The 16,577-nt window shown below is 43.7% G+C and overlaps 1 protein-coding gene across 1 annotated transcript in view; it reads left to right on the top strand.

Annotated features, from left to right (window-relative positions):
- Positions 1-3,984: 3,984 nt before the first annotated feature.
- SNX24 (sorting nexin 24) overlaps positions 3,985-16,577 on the top strand; it is a 100,006-nt gene continuing 87,413 nt past the window's right edge. The window contains exon 1 of the mRNA XM_023743598.1: positions 3,985-4,006. Coding sequence (XP_023599366.1) covers positions 4,004-4,006 — 3 coding nt within the window. The 5' untranslated portion in view covers positions 3,985-4,003. The remainder of the gene's footprint in view (positions 4,007-16,577) is intronic.

Here is a 16,577-nt window from a genome sequence, read left to right as displayed (position 1 = left end):
CACCGGAGAGACGCCGCTGGCGAAGGCAACGGGAGTGTGTGCAGAAAAACTGGAGATTCGTTTTATTTCATTAAAAATGGGTTTTAGGTGCTAGCATGGTGTTTTCTGAATTAAAGAAAGAATAATTCCCTGCACAGTTTAATAGCCGTAAAACACATTGCTTGTTTTTTCTTTAAAGTGGTTACCTCTCTAGAAATGTATTGCTGGCAGCAGTCTCTTAGAAGTCACAGCTGTAATGTATGGAATCAGTCGAATGTCATTGTTTAGTTAGCCCCTTGCTACTCAAAATGTGGGCCCTGGATGGGTAGCGGTGGTGGGAACTTGTTAGAAAGTGAGATTCTCAGTGGCCCCTCTCGGTCCCCCCCGCCCCACCCCCCAAGCAGTCTTCGTTCTCACAAAACCCCCGAGGATGTACAGGAGCATTACAGCTGGAGAAGCTGAGAACCGAAGGCTTAGAGCACAGGCCCCAGAGCCAAAGGCATCTGTGTTTAAACTCCCTCTCTCTGACTCAGTAAGTTTGGCTCTGGGCAGTTTGGTCCATGTGCTAAACTTCAGATTCCTCCTCTATTGAGTGGGGATTATATAGCTACATCATAGGGCTATTTTGAGGTTTAAATACAATTATAGGTACATAGAGACACAAATATCTCTACCTAGACCTCTCTATGTATAGTGCCTGACATAGAGAAAGCACACAGTACTAGTAAATGAAGGGTGTATAGCGGTACCTTCATGGACTTTGCCGTAAGAGTCTTAAGACTTGTCTAATCGTGAAAGAATCACTGAAATAATTTCCACGGTGCAGGGACTGTGGGTTCTGTAGATGAACTGCAGCTGCCTGTGGCTGCCTTAGTGTCCTCCTCCCACACACCCACGTGTCTTGTTAACCTTTGTCCCACAGCATTGTTCTTTCATGACTTAGAATACATGACGGAGCCATGGACAGTGCTGGCTGCTCAAAGAGGGGTACAAAATGGACCCTCTGACTCCCGGAGGTTGGGCTGGGTGCCATCTCAGTGTGGACCAGACTCTGGTCCCAGCGCCCTGCCCTGGGCGCCTGGCCTCCTGGCCCTGGCTCACCAGGGAAGAAGCTCCTGTCTTAGTCTCTAGGTCCTGCTGGGGGTGCTCAGGGCTCTCTGTGTCCCCAAATCCTCCTGATCGTCATAGGCAGGGGACAGGCACTTTTCCCGAGTATGGACCTGGGGAAAAAATACAGAGACAACAATGAACAGCCAGCTATAAAACAACTTCCGTTTTTCCTAGAAAACAGTATTATTCCCTCTCTTCCCCCCCCCCCCCATTAATCTCTCACTCTCTCTCTGTAAATGTGAAGTTTTCAGTTCATTGGCTTTTACATAAAACTTTAGTTAAGTCACCCAAATATGCAGTTTATTTCCGTATCTGGATCAGTTAAAGCAGTAGAGGTGGGAGGGTAGATAGGGAGAAGTGGGAGTGGAGAGGGAGTGGGTGAAGCTGGGCGGAGTGTAGGCCTGGATGGGGCAGGCCAAGGCGGAGGAAAGCAGAGAAAGGAGCAGGGAGTGCGAGACCTTCGAAGAGGAATCAACGTGGCTACTGAAATTTGTTCAGTGTCAGCTAACTAGCTCGTCAGTGTTCCAAAAATTAGGAGGTAGCTGTCTTTCAACACTGATTCCCAGTCTTGAAATTGCATGTAAAATCCTGCAGGTATGTGTTTGTTTCCACAGAGGTCTTCAGGTTTGCAAATCTGTGAACCCAAGAAGAGTTGAGAATCCCTCTAAATCACATCTCCAAATGCCCTCCTGCCGAAGCTGAAACTGTTCAGTTGTATTTCTGTATATTTAAGGTTTTCCCTTTTCTTTAAGTTGCAAATATTAGCATCTTTCTGTATTTGTTATATATGGCTAGGATCTAGTTAAATCTCTGATGGGTCTTGAAATGAACAAATGGCCTATCTCTCTGAATATTGCCTTTTTTTTTCTTTTCAAATTTCAAACTAATTTGATTAATTGGTTGCTTTAGTGATGGTTAGCTTCTGCCATAACTCTGTGGATTTCTATTAATGTTTGTGTATTACATTAAAGTGTTAATATATCCAATAAGCTTTCAAAACTGTCAGAAATGTATTACTCAAGATTGTCACATCATTGATTCCTACAGAACTTTGCCTGGCTGGATTGATATATATTTTCTGTGGTAATCTCACTGGGTCTGTAGAGGAAGCAGATTTAGTGTCAGAGTATTAATGAACACTATTTGATTTATTCAGCTGAATATGCAAGTATCCATTTTAACTTAGGAAATTAGAATTTGGAAGTCTTGTATATGAACATTTTCTAACTTTTCTTTGGGTTCCTATAGGAATAAGTTGGTCTGACATGAATTCTAAATTTTTTTCTACATATTGTTCTATTGAATTAGCTTTAGTTGTTTCTTTACCTGACAAAACATTATTTGGCTCAATAAAGTCTGTACTCAATAATTACAGCCCAACCTAAGATGACTCACCTTAAACTTCAGTAACAGAGAATGAGAAATAGGGAGTGTAAAGGGTGACAGGTGAAGATTAAGAGAAAGTCTGGCTGGAAGAGTGAGGATGGGAGATTGAATGACAGGTACCAGGGAGTAGGGGGAGCTGTGTGGTTACCAAAGGTGAGGAGCATCGTTCTGCTGAGGGCTCTGTGCTCTAGTGGGAGGTGTTCGCCTCTCTAAATGGGTAGCCGAAGATGTCTACCTGGCTCCTTAGAAAAATGCATCCACGTCAGAAAGAAAAGTACATTTGTACCAACAATGACTCTGACAGTTGTACCAGGTTGGCACATATATTCTTAAGAATCCATTGGCCATTTCAGAGGCATGTTTTTGTGGAAAAAGACATATATTTGAAATGAGATGGGTATAGGCAGTTTAGAAGTAAACAGGTCGAACGGTTGTTTTTTAAAAGCACAAGTGAAGGGCTGGCCTTGAGTAGGGGAGCGGCGCCCTTCCTTTGTGAGGATCAACAGAAGAAGGGAGATGGATTTATAGGGCTGGATGGGGGCACGTCAGCAACCAGCCCTCTGTGCTGGAGGGCTCCCCCATTTTCTTGGGTGTTGCTTTCTTCCCACTTGTCTCCCGCCTCTTCTCCTCAAACTTATTCTCTGTGTTCCATCTGGAACAGACCCGATTGCTCACAGCCTGCCCCCGGCCCCTCCTGTGTCTGTGCCTTTCACCTCTGGGCTTGGTATGCCCTGCAGCCCCCTCCGCCCCCCACCTTTGTATCATCCTCTTTAGTGCATGCTCAGAGATTTGTGGTTTTCTCCTTCAGTCCCTTATAATAATGCCTAGTTATCTGTGACAGTTTTTGGTCTATTAATAGTGCCCTTCCTGTTTTCTAATGTGGACATAGATTTGTTATTTCAAAATATACCTCGAATGTCATTTCTAGGAACTTAGGGCAGCAGGAAAGGCTACAGCCGAGGCTCAGCCCTCAACTTAACCCAGTATCCAGCACCCGGGGCCCTGACTTTCATGGATGAGTAGGAAGCTAAGGAATCGGTGGATTTTGCATGTAGACCCAGGTTTGGAGGATTCTGGGTTTGTGAGAAGGAAGAGCAAACGCACTGAAATGGAACTGGGTGTAGTGTGTGCTTGAGGACCGGGAGGACCAAGTGGTTGGTCTCAGGAGGGTCAGGAGTACAGATGGTCATAGGTAAGGGAGAGACCAAGGAGACCTACAGCTTCACGGTGATAGCTCAGACGTGATTTTTTTGAAAAGTCTTGCTACCCTTGCATCCTCTGCACATTTCTAAAGGTAACCTTTTATTGGGTTCAGGTTTATACTTGTTGAGTTTCTCTTTTGTATGTACACACACTCAGTTATCCCTGATATATCACCATCTCTTATTATATCCATTTCTTATTGTTCCTTTCATAACAAGTAATATACTATTAATAATCTTCCATTCTTGATTATTTTTCCAGTCTATATATCCTGGAGAATATTCCTTATGAGTTCATAAGCATCCTCCTCATTTGTAACGGCTGCATGGTACTTCTGTATCATTTTATCCAACTAGTCTCCAATGCCTGAGCATTTGGGTAGTTTTAGGTATTTTGCTCTTACAAAGAATGCTCCTGCAGGAAATGTTTAATGAGCAATTGCTCTGGACAAGCCATTGTCTTAGACTACTTGGTGATATGATGAAGAATAAGGTGTATTTTCTGCCCTTCAAATGCTTAGAGTCTAGTGGAGGGAAGTTTCCAGAAGTGGCCCATACCTAGTAGTTTAATTTAATCTAGATGTTTTCAGGAATTTTGAGTATCTAAATGCACATTCTCATAAAAGCAGGATGAGACAAACATATGGGAGTGCATATTATGCTGCAGTCCTGCTTCCAAGTAAAATAAAAAGAAACCTTTTAGGTGAAGGTAAATGCTCTTCAATAAATCAATGTCTAATATATTGAGCTACAAGTGCTAGGTTTCAAGAAATCATTTTAGTTTAACAGCACTTTTAAAAGGTAAAATATAGTTAAGGAGGTGTTTTTTTTTCTTTTCTTACTGGTACTCTTCAGCCAAAATAGTGTGGTTTATTTATTTTATCTTTCTTTAACTTTATATCTAATTTTCATTCCTACATAAAAACACACACACAAATATGGTTTTGTTTTGGGGAACTGGTTACCTTGGTTTTCAGAGAATTTATTTGATTTTGAAATACTCTTTGTAGAGTCACATATTTAATGTATAATACATCAAAATTCCTTTTTAGTTCCATTTATTTACTGCATGGCATGACAGAATATTTAATGTAGAAGCCTATTCTGTGTATGTTGGCATTCATTGCAAATTATGTGTATGTGTATCCATACGTGATGATTACTGTTTTGATTTCAGGTTTGTGGTTACACCTAGACTGTATATATATTGACTCAGGGAATTTAGAAATTGAGCACATGGACTCTTTGGTTACAGTTTTCCAGCTGACTGTGAGCAGTATTTGGCCTCTCTCTTCTGAAGTCTCCTTCCTCATTATATAGGTTTGTCCTGCCCTTGTGACTGCCCCATTGCCTAGTTCCACTTGTCATTTATTCTGCAGGGGTCACCCTCCCCCCCAAACACTATAGGTTTTAAATTTCAGAGAAAGTTTCAAATAAATACTATCTGAACGACAGTTTTGTGAATCTTGTTAACTTGTTTCAAGGATAGCTTACATTTTATTTTAATTAGGCCAAAAGAAGAAACGTATGGAAAACTTAGAGATGATAGTTTTTACTAATTGTGTACGAAATGGTGATCTTTTGTTTCATCATGTTCCCCCCTAATTGCTTTCTCATAATTATTTTCATATTAGTATCTTGTTCTTATGGTGCTTAATTCTTTTTTTTAAATATATATTTTATTGATTTTGTACAGAGAGGAAGGGAGAGGGATAGAGAGTTAGAAACATCGATGAGAGAGAAACATGGATCAGCTGCCTCCTGCACACTCCCCACTGGGGATGTGCCCGCAACCAAGGTACATGCCCTTGACCGGAATCGAACCCGGGACCCTTCAGTCCACAGGCCGACGCTCTATCCACTGAGCCAAACCAGTCAGGCAATGGTGCTTAATTCTTAATGGTTTGTGTAATTGTGAATAACCCTCGCATGCTACTTTGATTTCCATACATAACATTTCAAAATAACATAAACCCTGTTTATTTTTCAGCTTTTAGAATCAATTTATGAGCAAGGAGTGAAAACTTCCTGGTGGTGTCAAAAAACAATATAAATATTAGGGACTTTCAACAGTATAGAAGCGAAGGAGTAGCTGATGGATGGTAGAAGGTGAGAAAGGTTCGGGAGAAGTTTAAAAGTACAAAGCATTATTTCAAGTTACAAAAGTAACCAGTGGAAGACCTTAAAGTAAAATAACTCTCATATATCGGGGAGGGGTAAGCAGAGTGGGGAGTAAAAAGATCAGCGAAATCCTCATCTTTCATGTGGGGATCATTAGATATTTTTTAAGGTTGACAAATCAAGACGTGGAAGAATATGCATATTAATCCAGTTCTGGAAGTAATGACCGTAAGACCTGAGAGTAAGGGCTTGCTTCTGGGTTGGAGCAGGAAAGTATTGCTTAGCTTATAATGACTTGTCTATGCATTTGCTATGTTACTGTGTACACAAATTACTTAAAAGTTGTAAATATGTATTTGTAATAGAAAAGTTGTAAGACAGAAAAGTACAGAGGAAAAAAACCAACCCAGGGAATAGGTTTAGCCATGAACTTACTCATAATTAACTTACCTGATTTTTATTAATTTCAGGCAAAGCACATCCAGTAAATTTTAACACGATGTCATCTCTAATGGAATATATTACAGCCGGGTTTTAAAGGTCAAATAATTTACTGGTGGTGAGTCCATTGCTGGTCAGATTGAGGAGCCAGCTGCCCTGAGATAATTCCCTCCATCTCTCTTTTTTTTTTTAAGTATATAGTCACCTTTATTATAATTCACAAATACATAAGAAAAGGATTTTAAAAAACAACATTTAAACTCGCATGGGCTTCTGTTCATTCAGCTATGCAATTAGAAAACCAACTTTGAGGATAAAAAAGCAAAATATCATTTTAGTTTCAATTTTTTGCATCACACATTCTGAAAAGTTTTCTGGGCCTTTTCAAGGACCAATACTGTCTCAATAAAGCTGCCCAGCCCTAGCCAGTTTGGCTGTGAGTAGAGCATAGGCTGAAGGGTCCCAGGTTTGATTCTGGTCAAAGGCATGTACCTCGGATGCAACCAATAGATGTGTTTCCCTGGCCCTGACCGGTTTGGCTCAGTGGATAGAGCGTCGGCCTGTGGACTGAAGGGTCCTGGGTTCGATTCCGGTCAGGGGGCATATCCCCAGTGGGGGGGGGGGGGGGTGTGCAGGAGGCAGCTGATCAATGTTTCTCACTCTATCCCTCTCCCTTCCTCTCGCCAAAATGGTGAGGTGGCTCCTCTTCTTTCCCAAATCAAGTTTTTTAGAATCTGGATTAAAGGCCACACCCCGGAGGGCGCATCTCCCCCCTAAAAAAAAAAAAAAAACAAAACAACACACACACACACACACACACACACACACACACACTCACACACTCCCTCCATCTCTTACCCCACACCTTGAGCCAAGGGTGTTGGCACCTTTGAGTCCTGGTGACTTGACCCAGAGCCCCACTGGGGCTGTGTTGTTTGTGTTAAAGGCCCTCCGCTGGGGGAGACCACCTGTCACCCCTGTCAGAGGAGACCTCTGCAAAGTGTGTCCCAGCAGCACCACCAGCCCCTCCCTGGCCAGGGCCGTGTGCCCTGCTTCCGCGATTGTCCCTGGCACCCTCACCATGTCTCTCCAGCTAGCCAAAGAAAATCTCCCCTTCTTAGAGCCAGGATAGGACTGTTTTCAAAATCAGCTTCCCTCGAAACCAAGGGCAAAACCAAATACACAGGAGAAAATTAGGCTGGAAAGAGGTGAGGTTATGAGGCAGAGTTGTTTCTCTGCCTTTTAACTTTAGGCTAAGGGGGCTGCAGGTCTTCAGCACATTTTCCTCCTCCTTACCCATGGCAGACATGGCTAGTTGATCCCAGCACTCTCTTCTGCTGACTCAGCCTGGGACAGCTCAGCAGCACATGGAGCTATCCTAGCCAACCCCATTGGGCATGCGAGATGCATCCCCTCCTCTTGACATAATTGCATTCTGTCAACAAGTTGACCTCACAGACAGAACTTCCCACACACCTGTTTGCTCCGTCTCACTGGGGCGATTTGGTTGCTGTTGGCTAAGGCTGGGTCTGCTCTCATACCGCGGTGGCCTCCAGGGCAGCCACCATTCCTGTCATCTCAGAAACCTCCCCTCCTGTCCCCAACCCTTCTGTTGCTCTTTTAAAGTTAGACCACCTATAGTTTACCAGACTTCTGACTGATACTCCACTCACTTGCCCATATTCTTTCCACCTGCTTCATCTAGAGTTAATTTCTCATCCCATGGCCAAATTCAACAATAGCATATATAGTAAAAAAGAAAAAAAAGTCTCACAAGTCTTTCCGTGTTTCTGTGACAGACCACAGCTTGTTTATAATAGGCCACAGCTTGTTTATAAAAGCAGCTAACTCCTCCCAGCTGCTATTTTCTTGGTTTTTATCATTAAAAAATATTAACACGTTATGGGACTGCCCTCAACCAAACATATTGACGTTAGCGAGATCTGAGGTTTAACTTCAACCACCAAAAATAAATGCTTATGGTTTTTGAAAACTGTGAAGTGAACGCGTAAGTACAGACTTCGGGGTTCTGTGTGTGTTGGTCTCACGGTGCTCAGTAACTTAAAATGGAAAAACAGGAACGTGGGCTTTCCCCTGGCTTATTTCTGTCATTAGATCAATATCGCATTGTAGAATATTGCACTTCACTGTCATTTAACATGAGATGCACAGAGGGTTGTATTTCAGAGGCCTCTGCCTATGTTTGAATGTCCCAATCTTGTCTTCATTGCCTCATCAGTATGCCAGTAGGTGTCACTGTGTACATTAAATGGAAATGAAATATGTCACTAAGTGCATTTCCAAAATTAAGTAGCATTACAGGTGTTTTGTGTTTTTTTTTGCAAAAAGAGATCTCCCCAAAGTAAGCAAGAATATTTTTACTCCTTCCTTTTTGTATTTAAAAATGTTATCTTCGTAGGCTGTTTTAAGAAAACATGACCGTATGTCACTCTCCTGTCAGAACTTTATTGCTAGAAACTCTCTTCTGCAGGAAAGGGTGAGGATTTCTTCCTTCCAAATAGTCAGCTGTGACGATCTGAGAGTGTTTGTAAAAATCTCCTAATAAGATGCATGCATAAATCTGTGTGTGTGCAAGCACATACATATTTGCCACTAAAGAGTTTCCTTTAGTAAGTAATGTTATCTCCATATTCATTAGGCTACTCTTGAGGTTTCTAAATTTTTCTGTGACAGAAAAAAACTGTTGTTCACTGAACATGTTTCCAGTAATATCAGTGGGCCTTAATTCTTTAACTATCTGATCCTTTTTTTATGGGTTGACGCTTTTGCTCACCCCTTTTTAAGAAATGCAAGTATTTGGCTTTTTGTCTTCTATTATTTTGGGGGGCGGAGGGGTCAAGATGCTCACTTATTCAATTACAAGGAGCTTAGATGTTAAGATCAGCAGTGTCCTAGAATGCTTTCTTAAGTTTAGTAATACAAATCCAAATTGTACAAATGTTCTGGAAAGCTGTGTGTGTGTGTGTGTGTGTGTGTGTGTATGAAGATTGTGTTCTGTTATCTGAAATATTTGTGTGATTTTTCGGTTCAGAAGAAAGTTGATGTTACTCTCATGCAGAGTGGCTAAGAGTAGCTTCGTGGGGACACAGTGTACCTATGTGCCCTACAGAGTCCGTGCTAAACCATCTTTGACCTCACTTTTCCTGATTTACATGATAAAATGGAGGTGTCTTCTATGCGATGGCAAGGGGGAAATTGGCTGCAAGATATAATGTGCAGTTAAAAACAGTGGAGCTTACTCGAATTTCCTTTCCATTTATAAGTTTTTAAATGAGTAATTAAAACCCCTGCAGGCAGTGTTGCAGTGCAGTGAGCCATGTGCCTGCATCTGAGGAACAGAGCCCTGGCCGGCTCACCAGGCTCCCAGTGTGTTTATGGGCCGAGCTCAGACTTTTAGTTCCCTGGCCTGGGAAAAGGGAGACAGTGTTGTTGTGAAGGTTAAAGATGGGTTTAGCTGAATCAATCACATTTCGCTTCTTAAAAGAAAAAGTGAAATCAAAGTCAATATGGAAAAATGTAAACATCTCTTAAATCTTGATGATGGGTAGATGTGTCTGTTTATACTGTTTCCTACCCAGAGACTCTGATCTAGTTGGTCTGGTCAGAGGCCTGGACACTGATATTTTTAAACTGTTCTGCAGGTCACAAATGTGCACCCAGCATTGAGAACCATGGGTCTACAGGGCTTCTTGGAATTAAACAGGAAGCCAAATGTGATTGATGGGGCAGTTCTCGAATCAGAGTCCAAGAACTGGAGTCAGAGGGCCTTGTAAGGGTTCCCCATCCGTTGGTGAGTGTGGGACAGTGGCTAGAGGCTCACAGTGTGTGTGCATTATCGGTGGTGGGCTGTCCTGGCCATTTTTCAGAGCTGCTTTTTCTTGGTGCCATTTCCCTTTGATTTGAAAACCCTTTGCTATTCATTCCCATCGCCATTTCACCACCTGCTGGCAGCCTCCAGGGTGAGACCTCTGCCTTGCCCGAAAGAGGCCGCGGGCTCTGCTCTTGTACTGCTGTCGGTTTCCGCATCCCCTGGCTGGGCGTCCTGGTGACCTTGGAGCTGGAGTAGTAAACCCCTTGTTGGCAGGGTTCTGGCAACAGCTGTTCTAAGGGAGGCTTGCTGTGGGCCGTAGCAACAGTAGCCTGAATGAACTTACTTCTCTTGCTATCGTGAGGTCAATGGAAATTCAGTCTACGAACTAGAAACTATGTGTAAATTTCAGTTCTGTACAACCATATGGAAATGGGCATCCTGTGGTATTAGAAAGTGTAACTGGAGAAAGATAAAATCTTACCTGTCAAAGACCCAAGAGCCATCATTTTATTCCTTTACTCATATAAGTATTGCTCCTTTTTGAGAGGAGAAGTGGCCTACATATTTTAAAAGGACAAACTTTGCTAGTCTAAAGAGGTAATTCATATTACCTAGGTTTTGGATTTCTTGAAATATAACTTGTTTTCTTCACATCTAGCAAGTATTTATTATGTTCCTGCTTTATGCCTTATACTAGGGGTGGTACTAAGGAGAATTTTTACTAAAAATTATAAAATGCAGTTTCTTTCCTGTAGGAATTTTTAGGCTATTTGAAGAAATTGCAGTTCCGACAGTGAAAACTGCCATGTGGTTGGAAACAAAATAAAGAGATAATAAGTGGTCTTAGCATTTGGGGAAGACCAGTCTGGTCTAGAGGGGCTGTCATGCGTAGATATTTAGGTGTCCCAGCCCCACTACTGCCCCAGTCCCGGGCTTGTCGCTGCTCTGCTGTCTTTGTCCCACACTCTACTCCAGTGTGAGGTCTGGCCTCTCACTCTTTTGGCTTTGTCTCCTGCCATTGCCCATTGGACTTCACAGATTTGTCTTCCAAGATCTGAGCTTCCCTTCTCTCCCTGGGAGTGTCTTGTACACTTGTTCCTGTTGTACCTGACCTTGGCCTCCGGAGGTAACACAGTGCCCAGTTAATGCCTGCTCCCAGGACCCTCCGCCACATGTGTGGCTCATTCGGAACCACTGCCTCGTCTTGCTTCTTACTGGGGGTGTCTGCATCCAGATCTCATAGGTACCTCAGTTTCAGACGTATCTTTGAATTTGGGTAACACCATCTACCCAGGTTTCCAATCTACACTAATAGTAGACAAATATGTAAATTGACTTTCCCTTCATGACACCCCACAGCCAATCAGGAATGAGTATGCAAATTAACCCAACAAAGATGGCGGGCCTGTTGGCAGTGCGCACATGTGCAAGCGCCGAGTATCTGGGTCCCAGGGATGCCACTGGAGTGGGGTGGCTGAAGTTCTCAGTACTTTTCGTTTCTGCAGCCCTTGGACTGGAAGCGGAAGCCCAGAGCACGGGGAGCACCAGGAATGCTGGGAATCGTAGTTCTGGTGGCAGACGCATTGCAGGATCTCCTAGACCAGTGATGGCGAACCTTTTGAGCTCGTGTCAGCATTTTGAAAAACCCTAACTTAACTCTGGTGCCGTGTCACATATAGAAATTTTTTGATATTTACAACCATAGTAAAACAAAGATTTATATTTTTGATATTTATTTTATATATTTAAATGCCATTTAACAAAGAAAAATCAACCAAAAAAATGAGTTCACGTGTCACCTCTGACACGCGTGTCATAGGTTCGCCATCACTGTCCTAGACACTAGAGCAGCGGTTCTCAACCTGTGGGTCGTGACCCCTTTTGCGGTCGAACGACCCTTTCACAGGGGTCACCTAAGACCATCCTGCATATCAGATATTTACATTACGATTCCTAACAGTAGCAACATTACAGTTATGAAGTAACAATGAAAATAATTTTATGGTTGGGTCACAACATGAGGAACTGTATTTAAAGGGCCAGAAGGTTGAGAACCACTGCACTAGAGCAAAGTGAGCCTGGAGCAAGTTACTGTTGCGGGTGGGGGATGGAGGGAAAGCAAAGGTGAGAGACATAAATAAAGTCAGAGTGTCTAGGAAAAATTAAAGGGAAGATATCCTGCAACTTCTAAGAAATCTCCACCAATGAAGCAAAGGGAAAAAAACAGACCTCTACTATTCTGTGAGCACAAAACCAAACTGGGTTGGGGTCTCAGACAATTCGTTCATATGATTGCAAAGACAGACAGAAACTCCCGGATTGGAGAGGCCTCCCCTGAGGGCTCCCAGATTGGAGAGGGTGCAGGTCGGGCTGAGGGATCCACCCCCCGTGCATGAATCTTCGTGCACCAGGCCCCTAGTATAAAACATGAGGATAATCATTGTCGCCTCCTCATCTGGGCATTTGACTATTTAGCAGAAACATCTGTTGTCCATGCCCCACTCTCCTCCATGTTCCCAGGTACTCATGGTGGCAGTGCCACCTCACTCTTCTGCAGTAGGCTCTCCTTTTCTTCTGAATATTTCTGCTGCCTCTTAGCAGACTATAGTCCGAAGGTCAGACTTGTAGGCATGGCTAAGAAAAGCCCTGTCTGCCTCTCTGACCTCCTCTCAACCCGTCCCCTCTCCCTTTATCTCCCCTTCCCCAGGACTCAGCTGAGTTTCAACACATATCAGTTCGTTAATGTTGCACTTTGCAGTTATTGTCCCTTAGTCCTGGAGCAGGCTCACCCTCTGGGACCATGTCTGCCCTATAAACAGGGAACCCAGTACCAGCTCAGAAACTTGCTTCTCTGTGAATCATTGCCTACCTGCCCCAGATGGAGTTGCACTCACGTCTGCACCTTCCCCGTACTGTATACAGCATGCTTAAAGCCTATTTATGTCTCTTATGCCAACTTTGCATTGTGTTATAATGATCAGTGAGTGAGTCTGTCTCCCCAACTGGTCTGTGAGCTCCGACCTGCAGATGATGCTTTGTGCATCAGTTGTCCTGTGTGTGAGGTACCTGCACAGCATCAGTTCATCTTTGTTGGATGAAAGAAAGGCCATGTGGAATGGAGTTTAAAACCTGGGAGCTTTTGGCCATGTTTATAATGTTGAGTATTGTTTCTTACTTATCCTTAAATTTTGGTTTACCGTAGTGTATCTGCCCCAGGCACCTTCAATTTAAAGCATAATTACTCTGAGAAGAGTGTGTTTCTTAATTTTTACACTTTAAAAAATGTTTTATTGATTTTAGAGAGAGAGAAACGAAGAGGGAGAAACACTGATGTGAGAGGGAAGCACTGATCAGCTGCCTCCTGCGTGCAGCCCGACCGGAGCCTGTACCAGCAACCCGGTTATGTGCTACGACCAGGAATCGAACTGGCAGCCCCTCAGTGCATGGGACCACGCTCCAAACAACTGAGCCACAAGGCCAGGACTAAATTTTTACATTTTTGATAACCTCCTGCTCTGCCTCACTTATGATGACGCTCCATGTGTTGGACTACTGTTTCTAATTAAAATTCTCCATTCACTATGCAGAGATATTCTGGCTCTCTTCCTTTCCTAGGTATACAGTATGTCCCAGTAAGTACATTAAAAGATATATTTGTAGGATGCATATTGCAGTTCAAAGCATAAGTGTATGAATGTTGTGTGTAGTTGGTCCTACCAAGGGTGAATGGCACGGTAGGGAAAGGAGACCTTAGGTTTGTGTTTTGCAGCTCGTATGAATTCTTGGGTTATGTGGGTTAAGTTTAACGCAGCTTCTCTTGCTGTGTTAAATGAGAATGATAGGTTGTTGAAGTAAAGGAATGCCTATGCTTTTTCTTAAAAAAAGTATAATATTTAGTTTAAAAATTTTTTAAATATATATTTTTATTGATTTCAGAGAGGAAGGGAGAGGGAGAGAGAAATAGAAACATCAATGATGAGAGAGAATCATCGATTGGCTGCCTCCTGCACACCCCCTACTGGGAATTGCCGACAACCTAGGCATGTGCTCTGACTGGGAATCAAACCTGGGACCCTTCAGTCCACAGGCTGATGCTCTATCCACTGAGCCAAACCAGATATGGCAAATTTTTTTGAGGTAAATGTCCAAGTGTCTCTTTTTTTTTTTTTTTTAACAAATTTAGAATTATATGGTCCTAGGTTTTAAAAAAATCATCGCATAGTTACAGCTTCCATATTTTTTAGTCTTTAGGTTATTAGTAGTTGACATCATCACAGATAAGTTGGCTTCATGTGTTTAATCCTGTTCAACATGTTGTTTAAAGTGATCTCTGTGACCAAACACAGCTAAGAAAGTCAAATGGCTCTCATTGCAATACATCTGAGAGTAGTTTCTCTTTTGACTTTGACTTAACCTCCATGGAGTTTGCTTGGGGAAAAAATGCCACTGCTCTAGGTCCAAGGCCCAAGTGGACGATGACAGCGTGTTGCTCTGGTCGTGTATGGAGTGGCCCGCAGGCTTTGACCCACACATGTCACAGTCGGCTTGTAGGGGCCGGGCCGGGGTGTTGGCTCCAGCAGTCTTGTTAAGTAAGTGCGTAAGAATGTGGGTGTTTTAGAAAAGTTCTTCTAAGTCCTGAATGTCCTCAGTGGAAGTGTATGCTAGAGCATGTTGTGTATTTATAATCCACAATCCTCTGTGTAGATGCAAAACAGGGCTAACATAGGCATATCAGGGGTTGTTTTGTTATTGTTATTAGACAAGGATCCTGATTTCCTCCTGAGGCTATCAGCAAGGGGTGGGGAGTGGAGGGAGGTGAGGGACTGGGAGGTGGGTGTGGGGAGGGTTAGTTCCTAATAGATGGTTTGTTCTGTCTGTACACACGAGAGGTGCCACCCCCATGAGAAGTGGCTGTGCCTCTAGAGCAGTGGTTCTCAACCTTCCTAATGCCGCGACCCTTTAATACAGTTCCTCATGTTGTGGTGACCCCCAATTTCATTGTTACATAATTAAAATTGAACATAATTAAAGCATAGTGATTAATCACAAAAACAATATGTAATTATATATGTGTTTTCCGATGGTCTTAGGCGACCCCTGTGAAAGGGTCGTTCGACCCCCAAAGGGGTAGCAACCCACAGGTTGGCGACCCACAGGTTGAGAACCGCTGCTCTAGAGCTTTACTGTGTGAATGAGGGGTGGCCTGTCCAGGCCATTCATCAGGAGGGACTCCTGGTCTCTGCATCCTCCATAACAAGTGTCACAGCTTACCCCTGGGGACACCTGCTTGGAGATCTGCCTGAATTTCCTGCGCACCAGTTTAGCTACTAGTTTAACTTTCCAACTCAGCTATTACTCCATATGTGAGTTACATTTGTAATTTTGCTTTTTAGATTTAGGGACATTACTTAAGAAGTCAAGTTTTAAATGAGTTTTACCTGACCATTTACTGCCTCCTTCTGAAACTCAGCCCCCTCAGTTGTATTCTAGTCCTTAGAGTTGTAGATATCTCAGAAGTAATCATTCAATCACAGTGTAATACCTACTATTAAAGTCTAGCAAGGTCTCCATTAAGCACTGGAGACAGAATAACAGCTTAGTCAGGTGGAAGAGCCTATCTAATCATAGACAAACATGGTAATTGACCGTACCTTCACTATGCCTCCCATGGGCTAATCAGCATGATATGCAAATTAACCCAACCAAGATGGCGGCTGGCAGCCACTCAGCTGAAGCGAGCAGGAGGCTTGCTTGCTCCCGTGATGAAGGAAGCCAAGGTTCCCCACCTGCCGCGGCCCGGCTCTGAGCTCCGAAAGCAACAAAGTTTCAATTATAGAAGCTAAACAAACCCCAGATACCTGCTTTCAGCAGGCCGTGGCCACAGAGCTGGAGCGAGCAGGAGCCCGGCTCTCAGCTCCAGTGACAGCAACAAATTTTCAATTATAGAAGGTAAATAAATCCCAGAATATAAAGAAAAAAAAGAGAGGCTGGGAGCTTCAGTCGCCGGCCAGCCTGAAAACGGCCCTCAAGCCCTCACCCAAACTGGCCAGGCACCCCAGTGGGGACCCCCACCCTGAAGGGGGTGTGACCAGCTGCAAACAGCCATCAGCCCCTCACCCAGGCTGGCCAGGCACCCAAGCGGGACCCCCACCCTAATCCAGGACACCCTTCAGGGCAAACCAGCCAGCCCCCACCCGTGCACCAGGCCTCTATCCTATATAGTAAAAGGGTAATATGCAAACTGACCCTAAGAGCAGAAAGACTGGGAATGACTGGTCACTATGACACACACTGACCACCAGGGGGCAGACGCTCAATGCAGGAGCTGCCCTCTGGTGGTCAGTACGCTCCCACATGGGGGAACTCTGCTCAGCCACAAGCCAGGCTGATGGCTGCCAGTACAGCGGTGGTGGTGGGAGCTTCTCCTGCCTCCTCAGCAGCGCTAAGGATGTCCGACTGCAGCTTAGCGTCTGCGCCCCGCTGGCAAGTGGACATCCCCCAAGGGC

This window comes from Myotis lucifugus, unplaced genomic scaffold (assembly GCF_000147115.1).
Source record: "Myotis lucifugus unplaced genomic scaffold, Myoluc2.0 scaffold_0, whole genome shotgun sequence".
Lineage (NCBI taxonomy): Eukaryota > Metazoa > Chordata > Mammalia > Chiroptera > Vespertilionidae > Myotis > Myotis lucifugus.
The sequence above is the reverse complement of the archived record's forward strand: the minus strand, read 5'-3'. Positions and strand labels throughout refer to the sequence as shown.